The following is a 19,130-nucleotide window of genomic DNA, read 5'->3' on the forward strand; positions in this document are numbered from 1 at the left end:
TCCATCCCAGTAGAATGTAATATATGGACGCTGGAGAATTCTATTTCTTATACATGGGTGTTCACCTTAGGAGCAGCAGGTCAATGTAACTCTGCTTGCTAGAAAAGTTGCATAGAAAGGGGCTGAATCGGGCAGATCAGCAGCTCACTTCAAATCTGTGCATAAGACAACAAAACAACGCGCTTTACCTCAAGTTTCTCTTCTTTGGGCTCAACTATTGGCTCTGCTTCCACCTCTGGTTCTTCCTGTTTAATCTCCATCTTTTCTTCTTGGAGCAATTGCTCACTAGCAGGCTGCTGCGAACTCATATCAGGACTATTAGCGGATGGTGGATTGGATATTGGTCCTTCCATAACCGTAGTCTGCTGTGAAAGCTGTTTGACAGAGAATTAATTACTGTGTGTTAAAGGGACACTTATCTTCTGTAAATATCAGATATTTTGATAACATTTCACCATTTTCATATTGCACTGCTTTCTACTTCATGCAGAAGAATGGAAAGTACCACTACAATATTTCTGTAGGATAGCAGTGGCATACTTTTCAGCCGTAGTTCAGAGGACAGGTTAGGGTCAGTGTAGCATTCATCTCATATGCTAGATCCAACACAAATACGGTTTTATAAAGTAACACCTAGGAGGTTACTATACACAGACAAAAATGACGCCTCTTCTCAGTCTACGCTTTTCCCTCTAACAGGCAATGTTGCAAAGCAAATATGCAGAGCAGCTGATCGGTGCGGGGTCCAGGTGTCAGACCCCCACCGATCATATACAGATGACCTGTCCTGTGGATAGGTCATCAGTTGTCCGGACAACCCCTTTAATGTAGAGGACATACACATTGTATCTTACATGGATCTAGGGATCTACCTATTCATTGCTCATCTATTTTCTGCTGCAGCCCCTGCCACTCCCTAAGCTTGTATAGGCAGATTGTTCTATTCCACTGCCTCTGCACTAGGAGAAGCTTTACAAGTGATCACCATTACATGTCTTTATAGAGGGAGACCCCAGCCCTATATAACTCAAGAAGAGGGAGAGCCTGCGGATTACAGTGAGAGGAGGAGCAGGAGAGGGTAGAGCTCAACCCTGTATGTGATCAGTGCTGTACGCAAGCTCTTCATCTAAGCAAAACTACTGGGTCTTGGTGTTTTCTTCACTGTGTGAGTCTCCAGCCTCGATACAAGCAGTGCTTCTGAATAAATGCTTCTTCTCAACTTCTTTACTGACACACAGAGAAGGTATTTTCTATTAGCTGGTGGAGAATGGAACGTCCTCCCTCAATCAGCTCAGTAGGAGGATGTGCACACTACTATACAGATTGAACACAAGGGGGTGCCATCCTAATAAAGTAAAGGGACTGTCTCGCAACTGAAGCATTTTTGTAACATAAGGCCAATACTAATTTTTAATGATGAATTATATTGCAACATTTAACACTGTGGTAACCCCTTTAAATACATTTTGGATTGTAGTTTCCCTAGAGCTTAGCTGCAAATTACTTTAGGATATGATAATTGCACAATAATTAAAAGGGGTGGGAACAGAACACAGGACATGGTCAGCTATTTCACAGGTGTCTGCAAGACATTGCGACCCAGGAAAAAGTCTGCAGAAGCAAAGGTGCAACTGGTAGAACTGGACAATGGTGTGCAGAGAAGACCACATGACCGCCTTGCACAACTGAAGGGCAGAGGCCTAATGACGCACAGCCCAGGTAGCCCCAACTGCTCTGGTAGAGTTGGCCGTAATCCGGAAAGGGGAACCTTTCCCCAAACTCCACTCGCAATCATTTAAATCATGTGAGCAATGGTGGCCTTGGAGGCCGCTAAACCGTTCCTGGGTCCCTACAGAAGGATGAAGAGGGAAGCCGACCGCCTGAAGGAAGCAGTGACAGAAAGTCAAATTGCAGGGTGAGGACGACATCCAGGTTGTGGAGGGAACGCTCTTTTTTGGATGACTTGGAGAAGGACAAAAAGCTGGCAAGACAATATCCTTAATCATGTGGAACAACCTCCGGATGGCAACTACAAAAACTACCTTACAGGACAGTAAACAAAGAACTCTGGCAAGGGTTCAAAAGTAATTCATTCTAGGACATTCAAGACCAAATTCAGATCTCAAATTCCAAGAGGGGATCAGGGGACGATAAGAGGGGACCACATGAGCCACCCTCTGCAAAAAGTCTTAATGTCCGTTTTAAACGCCAATGGGCGAAGGAACAAGATGAAAAGACAAGACATCTGCCCCTTCAGGGAGCGGAGTACCAAACTGTGATCCAGACCACTTTGCAATAAGGAGAAAATTCTAGACAAGGAAAAAAACGGAAGGGGTAGCCTGCGATCCTCACACTAACAAAGGTAGGCCTTCCATATAGGATGGTAAATGCAAGCTGAAGAACGCATCCTAGCCTTAAGCATTCTGAGGTTAACACTGCAAAAAAATAAATAAAAAAAACAAAAAAACGACAAACCCTCAGAATGGCGGCCTCAACAGCCACGTAGTTAAACGTAGCTACCTTAAATTCCGGTGGAAGAGGGATCCCTGAGAAAGAATGTCAGGACGTCTGCCAACAGGGGCACGAGGTCCGCATACCAACAGCAGCGCGACCAATCCAGGGCTACCAGAATGGTAGGAATCCCTTCTGCCTTGAGCCGCTGGAAGAGCAGCGGCAGAAGGGGCAGTGGGGGGAAAACGGGTCTCAGGAGATGAAGCAGGAGATCTGTGGATTGAACCTGGTGGCCATCAATTCTACGTCCGCACCACCCCACCATTGACAAATTTGGTTTAAGACATCTTGGTGAAGATATCACTCCCCGGAATTCAGTTTCGTGACTGAGAAAATCTGTGCCCCAACTGTCAACCCCATGAATGTGCACCACCGTGAGCCGAAACGTGAGCTTTCACCCAGGCCAGAATGCAGGAAGCCTCGGATATCCCTGTCACGCTGAGAAGTGAGAGTGGAAGGATGAACTTCAGGTCCAGCAATTGCGAGGATCGGTCCCACTGAAAAAGAGGATTGCCCGGTGCAGAGGGCGTGTGTGGAACTGCGCAAATGGAATGGTCTCGAGTGAGGCCCCAATAGTCCTGAGAACCCGCATGCAGAGGTGTGGTGTAGTCGGCGCAACCGCCTGTAAGGAATGGATCATGTCCCGAAGAATTAAGAGACGCACCGGAGGAATGAAAACCTTCGCCGAGAGTGTCGAAGGCGACCCCCAAAAAAACGATCTGCTGGGATGGAGACCTGCAAGACTTGGATCGGTTGCGGATCCAACGATACCGACTCCGTGTCCAGTAGGATCTGGAGAGCCATCTCTTTGTCCACCCTAGAGGGAGACTTCATCAGAATGTCGTGCAGGTACAGGGGGAGACACCTCTTGGTGCAAAGGCATGTCATCACGACAGAAAATGTTTCGTAAATACTCGGGGCAGTGGCCAAACCACATGGAAGGGCCACGAACTAGTAATGACGAGACAGTACCACAAAGCGCTGCACGCTCTGGTGGGTAATGTAGATAGGGACGTGCAAATACGCACCCTTGACGTACACAGAATAAACTCCCCCTGTTCCATGGAATTGTTGACAGATCGGAGAGATTCCATCTGATATGACAGATCTGTACATGCGTGTAGACACTTGAGATCAAGAATAGGCCAAACCGAGCGGTTCCTTTGCGGGACAAAAAAGTTTGAAAACTTTGGCTTGAGGGTACCAGAACGATGATCCCAAGAAGAAGCAGAGCATCTATACCTTCAGGCGGAAGTGGCCTTGCCAGTTCGAACCTTCGCAGGTGGAGGCTGCGATCTGGAGGAATTGGTCTTGAAGAAACCACGAAAGAAATCCCGCCTTTTTGGCCAGAGTAGTGCACTTAGGACTATTTTGAGGAAGATGGGTGCTTCTGAGATTCTCTCATCTAACAGTTTCAAAGCGGCAAACCTACAAAGGGAGAGAGGTAAGGAAGTGTTGGGAGACAGAATCAGTAGACCAAGCCTTGAGCCACATTGTCCTGTGAATAGCGGAAGCAGAGGCCCGCACCACCAGGCGCTGGTACACTACACTGCAATAGTAATAAATTGCATTGCATTGTCATTTTTACAGGCTTCTGTTAAGCCTTAACAGAGGCAGACAGAAGGCAGTCCTGGAGGCCTTCAATAGGCCCCTGGGCTGCCATGACAACCATTGGCACCCTCCGATCGCATAGAGAGGGGCCGATGAGGTGTTGGAGGGGGCCGCCCCACTCCGTTCAACGCCTTAGATGCTGCGATTGACCACAGAATTTGAGGGGTTAAATGGCCAGGAACAGCTGTAAAACACACCTGACACATACAACTTACGAAGCGCGCTCAGTCTACAGGGGGGGTTTAGTGTGCGGCTATCTACAAGGGGGTTTAGTGTGCGGCTATCTACAAGGGGGTTTAGTGTGCCGCTACCTACAAGGGGGTTTAGTGTGCCGCTACCTACAAGGGGGTGTATTCCAGGCATCTCAAAGCCCCGGCAGACATGAAAGTGCAGCACTGCTTACACTGAAGCAGAACTGCACACATTAAAACCTGTTCCGACATTTATATATGTGACACCTGCACGGGGAGAAAAATAAATAAATAAAAAAATCGGCAGTTGGAACCTATATAGCCGTATGGCTGTCGTAAAGAGGTTAGAAAACGGTAGGATAGACTTAGGCAGGACCCCCACAAAGTAAAATCATATAGAGGTACAACTTTACAAAAATTTGCAGAAGAGATAGGGTGGTATAATGTTTGGAGGTTGAAAAGCCCTACAAAACAATTCACATGCAATTTGGTGCTGGCTAATCAATGTGCTTTAACCCCTATCCGCACCAGGACGTAACTGTACGTCGTTGCGGGAAGTTACTTCCCGCACGAGGACGTACAGTTACTGAGTTAATCCCGGTGCACACTGTCGGCGACAGTGTGCACCGGGAATCGGGAGGTCAGCTGTCGCCGACAGCTGACACTCCCCTCTTGCCGGCCAGCGGTCCTTTGCCGCTGATTTCGGCGCATTAACCCCTTAAATTCGGCGATCGGGTGCAATCGCCGAATTTTAGGGGTTTCTAACATATCGGCAGACCCCCGTCCGAAATCGCGGGGTCTGCCGATAGTTAGTATGGCAAACGGAAGCCAAACAATGGCTTCCGGGTCTGCCATGGATGGAAGCCCATCAGGACCAACCTTCGGCTGGTCCTGATAGGCTTCCTGTCAGAGTGACAGAAAGTCACTGTGTCGTTCCCGATGCACACTGTCGGCGACAGTGTGCATCGGGAACTTGGAGATCAGCTGTCCCCGACAGCTGACACTCTCCAGTGTTGCCGATCAGCGGCTCATCGCCGCTGATTTCGGCAATTAACCCGTTACATGCGGGGCTCGATTGCGATCTCCGCATGTAGCGGGTTTGTAGCGCATCAGCAGCCCCCATGCAATCGTGGGGGCTTCTGATGCTTGTGATGGCACCCGGGGGCCAGACAACGGCCCCCAGGTCTGCCATGTATGTCAGCCTATGAGGATCAGCCTCTGCTGATCCTCGTAGACCAACTGTCAGAGTGACTGTGACGTCACACTGACAGTTGGAATACATTACACTACCTAGGTAGTGTAATGTATTCTAGCAGCGATCAGAGCTGCAGGTCAAAAAAAGAAAGTGTAAAAAGTAAAAGAAAAGTTAATAAACAAAAATATAAAGTGTAAAAAGTAAAAAAAAGTTTATAAAAATGTTTTATAAAAGTGTAAAAATAAAAGGTTTTGTTTTCCTATAATAAGTCATTTATTATAGGGAAAAAATGAAAACGTTAAAAAAAAGTACACATATTTGGTATCGCCGCATTCGTAACGACCCAATCTATGAAACTATAATGTTAATTTTTCCGCACGGTGAACGCCGCAAACAAAATAAACGGAAAACTGTCAGCGTCGCTATTTTTTGCTCACCACCCCTCCCAAGATAGAGAATAAAAAGTGATCAAAAAGTCGCATTTACCCCAAAATGGTACCAATAAAAACTACAACCCGTCCCGCAAAAAACAAGACCTCCCACAGCTTTTTTGACGAAAAAATAAAAACGTTACGGCTCAAAATAGCGTGTCCCAGAAAATAAATTATTTTATAGAAACGTAATTTTATTGTGCAAACGCTGCAAAACTTAAAAAAATCTATACACATATGGTATCGCCATAATCGTACCGACCGGCAGAATAAATTAAAACGTAATTTATTGCGCACGGTGAACGCTGTAAGAAATAAAGAATTTAAAGCGCCAAAATCGCTGTTTTTTGGTCACCTTAGCTCTACAAAAGATCCTGAGGGGCCAAAATGCTCACTATACAGCTAGAAAAATTCCTTGAGGGGTGTAGATTCCAAAATGGGGTCACTTTTGGGGGTTTCCACTGTTTTGGTCCCTCCGGGGCGTTGCAAACCCGACATGGCACTGAAAACCAATCCAGCAAAATCTGCGCTCCAAAATCCAAAAGGCGCTCCCTCCCTTCTGAGCCCTGCTGTGGGTCCAAACATCAGTTTACGACCACATATGGGGTATTGCCGTAATCGGGAGAAATTGCTTTACAAATTTTGGGGTGCTTTTTCTCCTTTATTCCTTGTAAAAATGAAAAAATTCTATGTTTCCACAGAAAAATAGGTGATTTTCATCTTCACAGACTAATTCCACTAAATTCTGCAAAAAAACTGTGGGGTCAATATGCTAACTATACCCATAGAAAAATGCCTTGAGGGGTGTAGTTTCCAAAATGGGGTCACTTTGGGGGGGTTTCGACTGTTTAGGTACTACAAGACCTCCTCAAACCTGACATGGTGCCTAAAATATATTCCTAAAAAAAGGAGGCCCCAAAATCCTCTAGGTGCTCCTTTGCTTCTGAGGCCGGTATTTCAGTCCATTACCGCACTAGGGCCACATGTTGGATATTTCTAAAATCTGCAGAATCTGGGCAATAAATATTGAGTTGCGTTTCTCTGGTAATACCTTCTGTGTTACAGATTTTTTTTTATTACAAATGAATTTCGGCAAAAAAAATGAAATTCGTAAATTTCACCTCTACTTTGCCTTAATTCCTGTGAAACGCCTAAAGGGTTAAAATATTTTATGAATGTGGTTTTGAATACCTTGAGGGGTACAGTTTTCAAAATGGGGTGATTTATGGGGACTTTCTAATATATAAGGCCCTCAAAGCCACTTCAGAACTGAACTGGTCCCTGAAAAAATAGCCTTTTGAAATTTTATTAAAAATATGAGAAATTGCTGCTAAAGTTCTAAGCCTTGTAACGTCCTAGAAAAATAAAAGTACGTGAAAAAAAATGATGCAAACACAAAGTAGACATATGGGGGATGTTAACTAGTAACTATTTTATGTGGTATTACTATCTGTTTCACAAGCAAATACATTTAAATTTAGAAAAATGCAAATTTTTGCTAAAATTTGAAGTTTTTCACAAATAAATATTGAATTTATCGACCAAATTTTTTCACTAACATAAAGTATAATATGTCACGAGAAAACAATCTCAGAATCGCTTGGATAGGTAAAAGCGTTCCGGAGTTATTACCACATAAATTGACACATGTCAGATTTGAAAAAATCATCTGTGTCCACAAGGCCAAAACAGGCTGTGTCCTAAAGGGGTTAAAGAGGCTCTGTCACCAGATTATAAGTGCCCTATCTCCTACCTAATCTGATCGGCGCTGTAATGTAGATAACAGTGGTTTTTATTTTGAAAACTAATCATTTTTGAGCAAGTTATGAACAATTTTAGATTTATGCTAATTAGTTCCTAACAACCAACTGGGCGTTTTTTTTTACTTTTTACCAAGTGGGCGCTGTAAAGAGGAGTGTATGACGCTGACCAATCAGCGTCATAAAATTCTCTTCATTCCAGCTGGTTTCACTGCACAGAGTGATCTCGCAAGATCATGCTGAGACGGGACTTCCTCTAACAGGTCCTTCACCGGAATGATGGAAGAGTCAACAGACATCGCCTGCAGCCGTGCCAGGTCGTTTACACTGGAATTTCAAATATTTTCAGCAAATTAGGTCTACATATTCGCTACACAAAAACAGATAGGTTGCCAATAGTGGTGAGTTTGAAAAGAACGCTCCAACAAAATCTTTCAACGGAATCTGTCACCATGTTTAGGTTGCCCTCCCTGAGGGCATAATAAAATAGTGACAAACATATTTCGGTGCGGAGTCCGTTCCGTGTGCCTATATGTGAAATGTACACTTTATATGTTGCAGCACTCACATCACGCTGTGAGATAGGAGTCTTTAATCAAGAACTGTGGGCTCCCCCACTCCTTATTACTGTGAATAAGGAGAAAGCTGTCAGTTAGCGGTGGGTGGGTGGTAGTTCGCAACTCAATTACTGAAACTCCTAGCGCAATGCAACCAATAAAGTGTACATTTCACAAAGAGTACACTACAGTCACATAACAGACAGCGCTGAAATCAGTGTGTCTGTCACAACTTCATAAACTTAATGACAGATTTCCTTAAAACACAATTTTTACTTATTTTATTAAGTATGAGCTATTGCGACAAAATAATAAAGTCCTACTACTTAAAAAGAACCTAAGACTTACCGGTGTGGTTGGATGAAGCTGTAATGGTGGTGCAGATGGTGTTGAAACTGGTGTGGACAAATTTGGTTGTGAAGGTGGCCTTGTTAATTGTGGCTGTGGTAACTGCTGTGGTGGTGTAGGAGCAGACTGGTCAACTGGAATGGCAGATGAAGAAACTGGCAAAGAAGGGGGTGCCTGAGGTGGAGTGGGGCTTTCCCTGTTTTGTAATGGCACCTGAGGCAAGGATGCGGTTGATAACATCATAGGCTCAGAAGGTATTGATGCCTGCTGTGTTCCCAGACCTGGGGGTGTGTGATGGGGTGTTGGTGTGCGGCTTGGGGCAGGGGATGGTGAATTTCGATGAATTGGGGGCTGAATATTACTCTGGCAATGGAGTTGATTCCCAGATGACCCTTGAGGAGGTATGGCAGGAGAGCTCACAGGGTAAGCTATATTTGGCATCTGGGCCTAAAGAAAAAAAAGAAAATTAAAAATTAAAACACAAAATAAACCCTTATGCAAAAAGGCAGAAGTGTGTGAATGGAGACTGTACAGAGGCGAACAACGTGCCTGTTGCTTTGCAATACGGGGGGCATAGGCACTCCCTGTGCCATCATATTTTGGATATATCTTTATGATTTACAAGACCCAATTCAATGGCATATAATAAGTGAAGTTCACTTGCACAGTCCTCAGGTGGATTGCAGATTTTTGGCACAGATTTTACAGAAATCGGCATGTAACACATGTTTCACGGCATATTTTGTGTGTGTGAACTTAACAAAATAGAATTTAAGGCTAAGAAATTCTAAGTAAAACAAATAAAAAACAAATTAAAAAAAAGTGTCGTTCTACCTGTGAAGGTGGGTTCTGTCCAGTTGACTGTGGTACAGGTATACTTGAAGAATTTAAATTACTTGTATTCATCCCCCCACTGTTCATCACAGGAGAGGACGCCTGAAACGAACTCGCTGACATGAACTGATTCTGCACAGACTGAGCCATGGAGGCCGGTTGTGACATACGGGACGGAAAAGACAACTACAGAGAGAGCACAAGGAGGAATTCTCAATTATTCATTATATAAAAATGCAACTTATCAATCTTTCCAGAGACTCTGGGATTGGGGGGAGGGGGATATGTTAAACCAGGAATCTATTCACCAACACAATGCTTTTAAAGCGTGATTTAATGATAGTCAACAATTATTCCGAAAAGGTAGGCACATGCAGTATGTCGGTTTAAAACTGACCTGATTCATGGGTGCGGATGGTCCTTGATGTTGCGTTAATGGTGCCTGTTGCCTTTGTACCAACGACTGCATGGGCATGCCCACTGGCCCAAACTGGTTCATGACTACAAATCAAAATAAGATGGGTTGGGAGGGGGCGGATTAGATGGTTAGATTGTGAATACAAACTGAATAAGAATCTTCTCTTCATATAAAGACAAATACTATTTTCAGTGGTAAAGAGGTCAATGTCAAATAACACGTTAGAAAATGCAATAGTAAAAGCAAACACAACTTGCTAGTAAAACTTTTACCTGATTGGCTCGCCAAAGGCTTCACAATTTGATTTTGAACATTAGCGCGCATCATGTTTGCATCTTGAACAGGTCCATCTATACAGAAGAGGCAGGTAGAAAGAAAAATGAATGCATTTAAAAAAAACAAAAAAGTGCCATTTTCTTTTTTTTATTAACCCCTTCTCGACATCCCCTGTATATATGTGTATATATATATATATATATATATATATATATATATATATATATATATATATATATATATATATATATATATATGGCGCATGTTGGGTGAGGGGAGTATGGAGTGGGCTCACTGTAAAAAAAAACTCCCCGTCGGAACGAAACGCCGTTTTTCCCATTGAAATCAATGGGCAGATGTTTAAAGGCGTTCAGCTTCCGTTTATTTCAGCCGGTTTTCGGGGGCATTTACGGCCCAAAAAACTGTTGAAAATAAGCGGTGTGAACATACACTCACTACTATAGGCAACTGCCTCTCTCTAGAATTTTGAATTTGGTCGACAATATCATTATTTGCATTTTCCATTTAACCCCTTGACGCATTATTACGTACATGCACGTGATAAGCATCATAGGGAAGGATAGAGCGCGCTCACAGACTGAGCGTGCTCCATATGCTGCGGGTGTCAGCTGTGTTTCACAGCTGAGACACAGGTCTAACGGCCTGGCATAGCAATCACGCTTTTCCTGGACGTTTAACCCCTCAAATGCTGCAGTCAATACCGACCGCAGCATCTGAAGCATTCAAGAGGGGGCGGCCCCCCACCAACAGATCATTGGCGCCCCCACACCGCAGTCTGGGGGTGCCAGTGGTGGCAATGGCAGCCCAGGGCCAATGAAGACCCTAATGAACACCCCCATGACTGCCTTTTGTCTGCCTCTGTTAATCTGTGTTTGTGGCACAACTTAGCAGAAGCCAGTGAAAATGACGATATACTGCAATACATTAGTATTGCAGTATATTCTACCAGCGATCGCTGTTTCAAGTCCCCTAGGGGAACTAATAAAATCTGTATAAAAAGGTTTAATAAAGTTATTAGTAGTTAAAAAAAATAAAAAATAAAAAACCCTTTTCCCATTTTTCCTCTTAAGTCAAAAATAAACAAAATTGGTATTGCTGCGTCCGTAAAAGTCAGAATTATTACAATATACCATTATTTAACACGCACGGTGGGCACCGTAAAAAAACAAAAATTTAAAACGCCAAAAATCACTGTTTTTTTAGTCCCCTTAGTTCACAAACAAACCTCTATAAATTTGGTATCATCGTAATCGTATTGAGCCGCAGAATAAACCGCGCGGTGAAAGCCGTAAAAACGAAAATCAAAAAACAATGTAAGAATCGCAGTTATATCCAATTTCAGCCCAGAGAATTTTTTCCCAGTTTCCCTGTATATTACATGGTACTTTAAATGCTGCCATTAGAAACTCCAACTCCTCCTGCAAACAATAAGCCCCCCACACCACTATATTGACGGAAAAATTTTAAAAAAAGTTATGGTTCTTGGAACGCGGGGAGTAAAAAACGAAAAAAAGAATAATTTGATCCGTTTCCTACCCGGCTGGGTATGTGAGGTTATTACTGCTATATAGGATCACCCTTGAGGCAGTTGTTCAAATCAAATGGTTATATTTTTGTATGAATAAAGTTTGGTCTAGTTTTCTAAGCAACGAGTCGAGTGCCCTCTATATACCAGGCTGGTCTATTTGTTTTTCTCTTGAACTATTACAATATATTATTTAGTTTGTACGGTGAATAAAACAAAAATGAAATTCAAAACACCAGAATTGCGTTTTTTTCGTCACTTAATCTACGACAAAAAAAAAAAAAAAGTTATCAAAAAGTACACTAAAACTATACTAAACGTTACTATAAATTAAAGAGGCTCTGTCACCAGATTCTCAAATCCCTATCTCCTATTGCATGTGATCGGCGCTGCAATGTAGATAACAGTAACGTTTTGTATTTTTTTGAAAAACTATCATTTTTGGCTAAGTTATGAGCAATTTTATATTTATGCAAATGAGCCTTTCTAATGGACAACTGGGCGTGGTTTGTGTTTTTAGCAACTGGGCGTTTTTACTTCTTTCACTGCACAATCACACTGTGCTGTGGATCATGCTGGGCTGGAACAATGAGAAGTGTAGGACACTGATTGGTCAGCCTCATACACTCCTCTGTACAACACCCAGTTGGTAAAAAGTAAAAACACGCCCAGTTGTCAATTGAGAAACTCATTAGCATAAATCTAAACTAGCTCATAACTTGCTCAAAAATGATCGTTTTTCAAAATAAAAAAAACTGCTGTTATCTACATTACAGCGCCAATCTGATAATGTAGGAGATAGGTCACTTATACACATACAGACATGGAATACGGCAGCCACAGTCCCATAGGGACTGCGAACGGCTCCCGTCCCATTCACCTGTGTGTACGGCGTCTGTGTGGGAACTGCGCATGCGCCGCTCCCACACAGTCCAATTTGAAATTGGCGCCATCCGGCGCCATTTTCCTGTGGACCGGAAGTCGCGGCCAGACAGTAATATTACTACTTCCGGTCGCGGCTTCCGGACTTGTGCACTTGGACCAGCGGCAGCAGACGGAGCGGACGGGCCGGAGGGAGCCGCGGCGGCAGGAGCAGGTAAGAGGTTTCAATGTATGTTCGTGTTTGTGTGTGTTTACTACTGTATGTTAACCTTCTACACTGTGTGTTAGCTAAAAAAATGGCGACACACAGTGTAGGAGGTTACACCGTTCAAACCCCTCGTTTATCCCGGCACTAGCCAGGATAAAGGAGGGGGGGATGCTGAGAGCTCACTAGAGCGAGGGCTTTTTACCCAATTTTGAAATGCTGCAATTTTGGGAACAGCTCCATCTAGTGACCAGAAATGGGTAATATTATAAATTAGAATTAATTTATAATATTTCCTGACTCGTGAAAAAAATAAAAAAAATTTGAACAATGTTTAATCACCCACACACTAAATGTTTAATTTTTTTTAAAAAAACATGTTTTTCTGGCAACACATTCCCTTTAAGGCTTGCCCAGCAAAAAATAAGCCTTCATAATGCTCAATGGACGAATAATAAAAAAAAAAGTTATGGCTCTCAGAATATGGCGACAACACAAATTTTATTTTTAACAATTTTTCCTTGTAAAAGTAGTAAAAAAAAAAAATAAAAAATAATTTGAGAAATATGGTATCGCCGAAATCGTATTGACCCGCGGAATAAAGTTAACATGCCGTTTAACCGCATGTTGAATGCCGTAAAAACAAAAACCCCCAAAATATTGAGAAATCGCTTTTTTTCCCCCCTATTCCACAAATCATTTTTTCCCAGTTTCTCACTATATTATATGGTACAATAAATGATGCTGTAAAAATCTACAACTCGTCCCGCAAAAAAAACATGCCCTCATTCGGCAATATTGATGGAAAAATTTAAGAAGTTATGGCTTTTGGGAGGTGGAAAGTAAAAAATTAAAGTGAAAATCCGAAAATTAACAGGATTTTATTTTTTCAAACTAAACTAGCTATGGGATAATGTAATGATTCATCTTTAATTTACATGCAGGGCTGAAAATAAATTTCTCATTATAAAACCGGTTGAGGGATGAAGCCATTTTTAAGGAGGGGCGGTCACATGAAGACAACCCCTTCCTATATACCCTATTATAGCATACCACTTGGGACCCCCTCTATGAGCCATTCATGTAATACATGGTTGCCCAGTCATCTGAACGTTCAGTATGTAATACAGCATTTGCAAATAAAAACAAAAACTGTTAATGGGTTGTAACCGGTAAAAGCTGTTCGGTGGCGGTGGGCAGTCTTTGGAGACCAGGTTGTCTTCATGATACAACTCTTAACCTGGATTATTTTATTACTCTCTCACTCAAAAAAATAATCATGAAACAAAAAAACCACACACATACTTGTTGCAATGACTGGTTGTGCTGAGGGCATACCCGAGCCCTGATTCATTGCTGCAGGTGACATGCCAGGAGTGTTGGGTATTAGATGCTGCTTCTGTATCCTATTTCGCCGTTTTTCTTCAAGTTCTTTCTGGATCTTGTAGATTTTCTCAGCCAACAAATGGTAGTACTCAGCCTTCAGGAGGAGAAAAAAATAAATAAGCACTGCGGTGTTAAAGAACAGCTCGATTTTCCTCCTATTATGAAACAATAGCTATAGTCCCACTACTGCCCCCACTCAGTTTGGCACCTAATATGCTAATTTTGGGTAAAGGTGTTACAGAGAGGAGACCTTCTCTCTCCTCTGTAGGCATTGCCTTTTCCATCGCTGTGACACTATCCAATCAGAGAGGACAGCCTCACAGCAATGGAGGAGACCAGAAGTAAATCTCACAAAAATCAGCAGGTCTTCTGTATGGCTGTGAGAACAGTCACTCTGATTTGACAGTCACAGCGATGCACGAACCATCGCCTACGGAGGAGAGATGGTCTCCTACTCTGCAACTTTATTAAAAATAAGCTCGAGTCAAAATGTGGCTTTAACAGTTTTAAAAAAATATTAATATAAATATATATATATATATATATATATATATTTATTTATATTTTTTTTTTGTAATCACCGTAAAACCTCTACTTGTATTCATTGGGGATACAGCACCACTCGGTATAAGCCCTTTCCACTAGGAGGCTGACACTACAAAAGAAGAAGTCTTGGTTCTACCTAGGCAGGCCATACCCCTCCTACAGGCACTAGCAAAAATCGTTTGGTACAGAAGATTACAAAAAACAAAAACGTCCACAAGCTCGGGAGAAAAACCAAAACAAAAAAAAAACACAGCCAGAACAGGTCCCAGGCCTGACCGGGCGACCCTGAAGAGTCCAATAGGAGAGGCTAGGAAGACTGCCCTTAGATCGATAAGGTTGATCTGGAAGTATCTTTGCTCCTGCAACCGAATGCCCTTTGGAGACCAAAACTGCACCCCACCCAGATAGGCTGGCATGTCTTGAAATGACGAGCCACTGGATGGAACAAAAGATCATAGCATTGTGAAGGCTGGCAAGCTCTCCCACCAGCGCAACTCCTGATGAATCAGAGCGGGAAGTCGAAATAATATGTCCAGGGAGTCCCAAGATTTGCCCCAGTGCATAAGTATAGCCCCCCGGAAAAAAATTGCGCAGAGAACTCCCTCGAAGGCCGAAACAGTCCTCGTCAGCACTTGAATGCAAAAGTAGATGGAAAGAGGAGTGTTCTGGTGGCACCTGCGCTTGTATGGTCTTCAATTTGCCTGACTGGAGAAGGGCTCTTGCTGCATTCCCTGAAACTCCATGCTCTGAGTTGGGACCAAAACAGGATTTCTCCTTCATGATCCACCTAATTCTTTTTCAACGTGTCCAGAGTGATGAGACTGGAAAGAGTGATGAGACTGGAAAGACTGACCTTTCTGGAGGGGGCCTTCATCAAGAGGCCATCTAGGTAAGGGGCAACAGCAACTCCCGTGGTGCAAAGAAGCACCATGAGTCACCAGGGCCTTGGTGAAGGCACGTGGAGAGCCACAAACTGGAAACGTTGAGAACCTCTCTCAAAACGACAAAAGCGCTTTGCGATAGGAATATGAAGTTATGCATCACGAATATCGATAGAAGAAAATCTCCTTGTTCCAGAGATGCGACCACTGACCAAGAGACTACATGCAAACAATTTGGTTAAATGACTATTCTCGGAATAGTAAAAACAGCATGGCAAAGCGCAATTCAGTGCACAAGTCGATAGGAGGAAAAAAACAAAAACTTTGCAGGGGGAAGGGTCGAGAACTCCATCTTGTAACTGGTCGACACCACCTCAAAAAACTCAAGTATCCTCTGCATTAATGAGCCCTGTCCAGACACTCGGGCCAGCCGACATGACACCTACAGGCCAAAGAGGTCTTGTCAGAGGACGACTTCCAGGCCCTGGAGCATTGTTGCCAACCAGATCTGGGCTTGGAAAAATGGGCCTCTGGGGTTACTGCGGCGATTAGTCCTCTTGTTTGGTCTCTGAAGAGAATGACCTTTGGGAGTTGAGAAGGGACCAAAACCTTTGAGAACAGAAAGAAGGATGCCACAGGCGGTTCTGAGGTAAGTCTCACCACCGGTAGCCACAGAAATAATTTTGTCCAGATGTTTACCAAAAAGTCTGCCACCATCAAAAGGGTAGGTCAACGAGGGCATTTTGGCAGCTAGGTCGGGTGCCTAAGATTCCAGCCACATAAAACGTCTAATGACAATTAAATTAGCCAATATAAAGGCATTTAAGTGGGCTGACTGAGGGGTAGTCTCAAATAAGAGCTCTGAAACGTGGATCGTCTGAGAAGCGAGATCAGCCATATCCCTGCTGCAGAGCTTTTTAAAAAAGGTACAGTGGTGCAGCTAGTTTCCCCAAACCAAGCAAGCATTACCTTACCCAGGTCAATGCAAAGGCTGGGCACAGAGCAGAACCAAATGTAGACTTGGTTTGGGAATATAACTTCTTGTCAAGAGGGAAACTCAATGATGTTCTTAGACAACCATTAGGCTGATCCACATAAGGAGATATAGATTATATAGAGTTCAAGCCCTCCTGAAAAGGAAACGATATTAGAGTGTTTGGAAACAGCCAGACTCCTGTCAAGATGCTTCCATTCTTTGCATAACATTTCTATAAACTCGCTATGGTTTGAAAAGCATAGCCTTTGGCAATGTAAGGGTTTCTCTTCCTGAGTGGTGATGGGGTCATCCTTAACATTAAAAGGTGCCCCTGAGGGGGCGTGTCGATGCCTGCAATCAAAAGTCAATTGTGAGTCCTGTTCGGACTCGGAGGGTACAATGGAGAGGAGAGAAACTGATCCTGATTGGAAGCAGCTTCTCCATTGAAAAAAATCTAGTAGGGGACTTTTGGAGGAAACCTGACAAGTAGCAGGACTGGCCCCTGGTACTTCTGTACCTATAATGGATGTACCACGTGATATAGACTGAATTATCCAAGTAAAGGAAAAGACTCAAACATGGTTTGGGATATTAATTTAAAAAAAATAGATAATTCAGCCTTAAAGGGAACCTGTCACCAGCATTTTAGCTATAAAGCCAGCAATACCTGGTGAAAGTGGGTGAAAAATCATTGTCATTTAAGCTATAAATATGTTCTAAGTAAGCTCTGTAGCTTTAGTATTCCGTTTTTCAGTTGTCCCAACCGTATGCAAATGAGCAGAAAAGAGTCAAATCTTAATCTGAAAAGAGTCAGATTTTCATTCCTCCAGCATCTCAGAGTGGACTCCACCTCCTTTTTGATTGACAGCTCCTTAGCCAGTCAAGGCCGGACAGGTGGTGGCAGTGGGCGTGGTTAAGAAGCTCCGTCCCAGAAGGAAAAACAATTACCATAAAAGGCGGGAAAAGTTTAAACGACGATATTTACAGACAGAGGAGGACTTCAGGAAAGAAGAGAACAGGAACGCACTCTGGACAGCTGCGGCCATTGAGGGGTCAGGCGAGTTTGACAGGTAAGATGTTGATGACAGGATCCCTTTAAGGGTGGCCTACCCGCTGGGTGCTGTGTCCCATTGGCAGAAACTTGGAGCCTGAGAGGATGAAGAAAATGGCTCCTAAGGAAAGAGCTTAGAAAAATACCAAATTGCTTTGCAGCAGCGCTGAGAAATGGTGCCGTCACCCGGCTAATGCTGCAACGTGGGAAGAAGAGGACTGCCCCTTCAAAATCTTGCGCATGGAAACAACCGCTCAGCTCCTAAGCCCACCGTCTTAGAGCCAGCGTTTGGTGGTAAATGGTTATACCCACCCTCAGTAGTCTTTGGATGTAAACTGGGTCAATCTCCTAAATAAAACTCACACATATAGTGTGGTTATTTGCATTTGAAGGTGGGAGTAATAACAAGTTGCGTGACCGGCGCTGACCTGCCTGGTTTCTCTGTATCCACAGGGGGTTGACTAGGCTGGTGAGCAGGCCGACAACCCGTCTGTAACTTAGTAGAGAAAATAAACTAAATTAAAAAACAGCAGCAGACCTGTGTTTTAGGTCATATCTGCCCACTTCGTACACTAGGCTAAAACTAATTTAGCCACTGTCTGTGGAAAGGAAATGGTCTGGTGGGATCCAAGACTTTTCCTACCCACTGTTCCCCAATGAAATGCATAAGAAAATTATTTATTCTCGCTCTGTTTTGTAATAAATATAGGCTTAAATTAAAGAATTCCCACAGCACTCCGATGGTTCCAAAAAGTATGTGATTTATTCAGTCAGCAGCTGAAACTTTTCCGTCATACTATAGGACCCTTTTCAAGCATGAAATGCACGAGAAAATAGTTAGTTCTCGCTCTGTTTTCATTTGCAACAAATATATATATATATATATATATATAATCTATATATCACCATTCAGCAACAAAGGAACCTCAGTGGTGCAGTTTGTGTTTCCGAGAGTTGTATGGTACCATATCATTTTTTTAAGCATCTATTAATTGTAATTGGTAATAGGCTTTCAAGTAGGCTAGTTTGGATGACTAACACTTATCTGGTAATCTATGAACAACTGCATTACAATAAATGGTCATGACTGATATGGCAGTACACAGAGTGGAAAGACATACCCTACTGTTCGCAGATTCATACATATCGCCTTCCACTTTGCGAGCATAAGCTACCAGGTTCTCCATCCGTCTGTCCTTTAATGCTGCAGGGTCAGGAGTTGGAAAAATGGCTTGAACTCTAAAGTTGAAAAACAGAAAAATATTCACTTCTGAAATTCGGCATCACTTATTTGGTATTTTGAACGCGTTACAGTGCCAGTAGACGGGAACAAGGAAAAAGACTAAACTAAAAGGAACCAAAAAATTTAAGAAAAAAAATAAAATAAAATTACAAAACCTTAAGGAGAGAAGCAGAAAAGGAAAGTTTTTCTAAAAATCGAAACAGTTTATCATATCCTATATAAAACAAAATGTGCAACAAAAAAAAGATATTGAGTTGTAGAAGGAAGAGTAATGAAACGTTC

At 42.9% G+C, this 19,130-nt stretch overlaps 1 protein-coding gene across 5 annotated transcripts in view; it reads right to left on the reverse strand.

The window, feature by feature from the left end:
• Positions 1-19,130, reverse strand: part of EP300 (EP300 lysine acetyltransferase) — a 136,075-nt gene that overhangs the window by 72,774 nt on the left and 44,171 nt on the right. For all 5 annotated transcript variants that reach the window (XM_075833531.1, XM_075833530.1, XM_075833528.1 and 2 more), the window contains exons 9-15: positions 18,727-18,844; positions 14,071-14,245; positions 10,129-10,206; positions 9,836-9,939; positions 9,439-9,624; positions 8,605-9,051; positions 189-374 (exon numbers count right to left, since the gene is read on the reverse strand). In XM_075833531.1, coding sequence (XP_075689646.1) covers positions 189-374; positions 8,605-9,051; positions 9,439-9,624; positions 9,836-9,939; positions 10,129-10,206; positions 14,071-14,245; positions 18,727-18,844 — 1,294 coding nt within the window. The remainder of the gene's footprint in view (positions 1-188; positions 375-8,604; positions 9,052-9,438; positions 9,625-9,835; positions 9,940-10,128; positions 10,207-14,070; positions 14,246-18,726; positions 18,845-19,130) is intronic.

Source organism: Rhinoderma darwinii, chromosome 7 (genome assembly GCF_050947455.1).
Source record: "Rhinoderma darwinii isolate aRhiDar2 chromosome 7, aRhiDar2.hap1, whole genome shotgun sequence".
In the NCBI taxonomy this organism is placed as follows: Eukaryota; Metazoa; Chordata; class Amphibia; order Anura; family Rhinodermatidae; genus Rhinoderma; species Rhinoderma darwinii.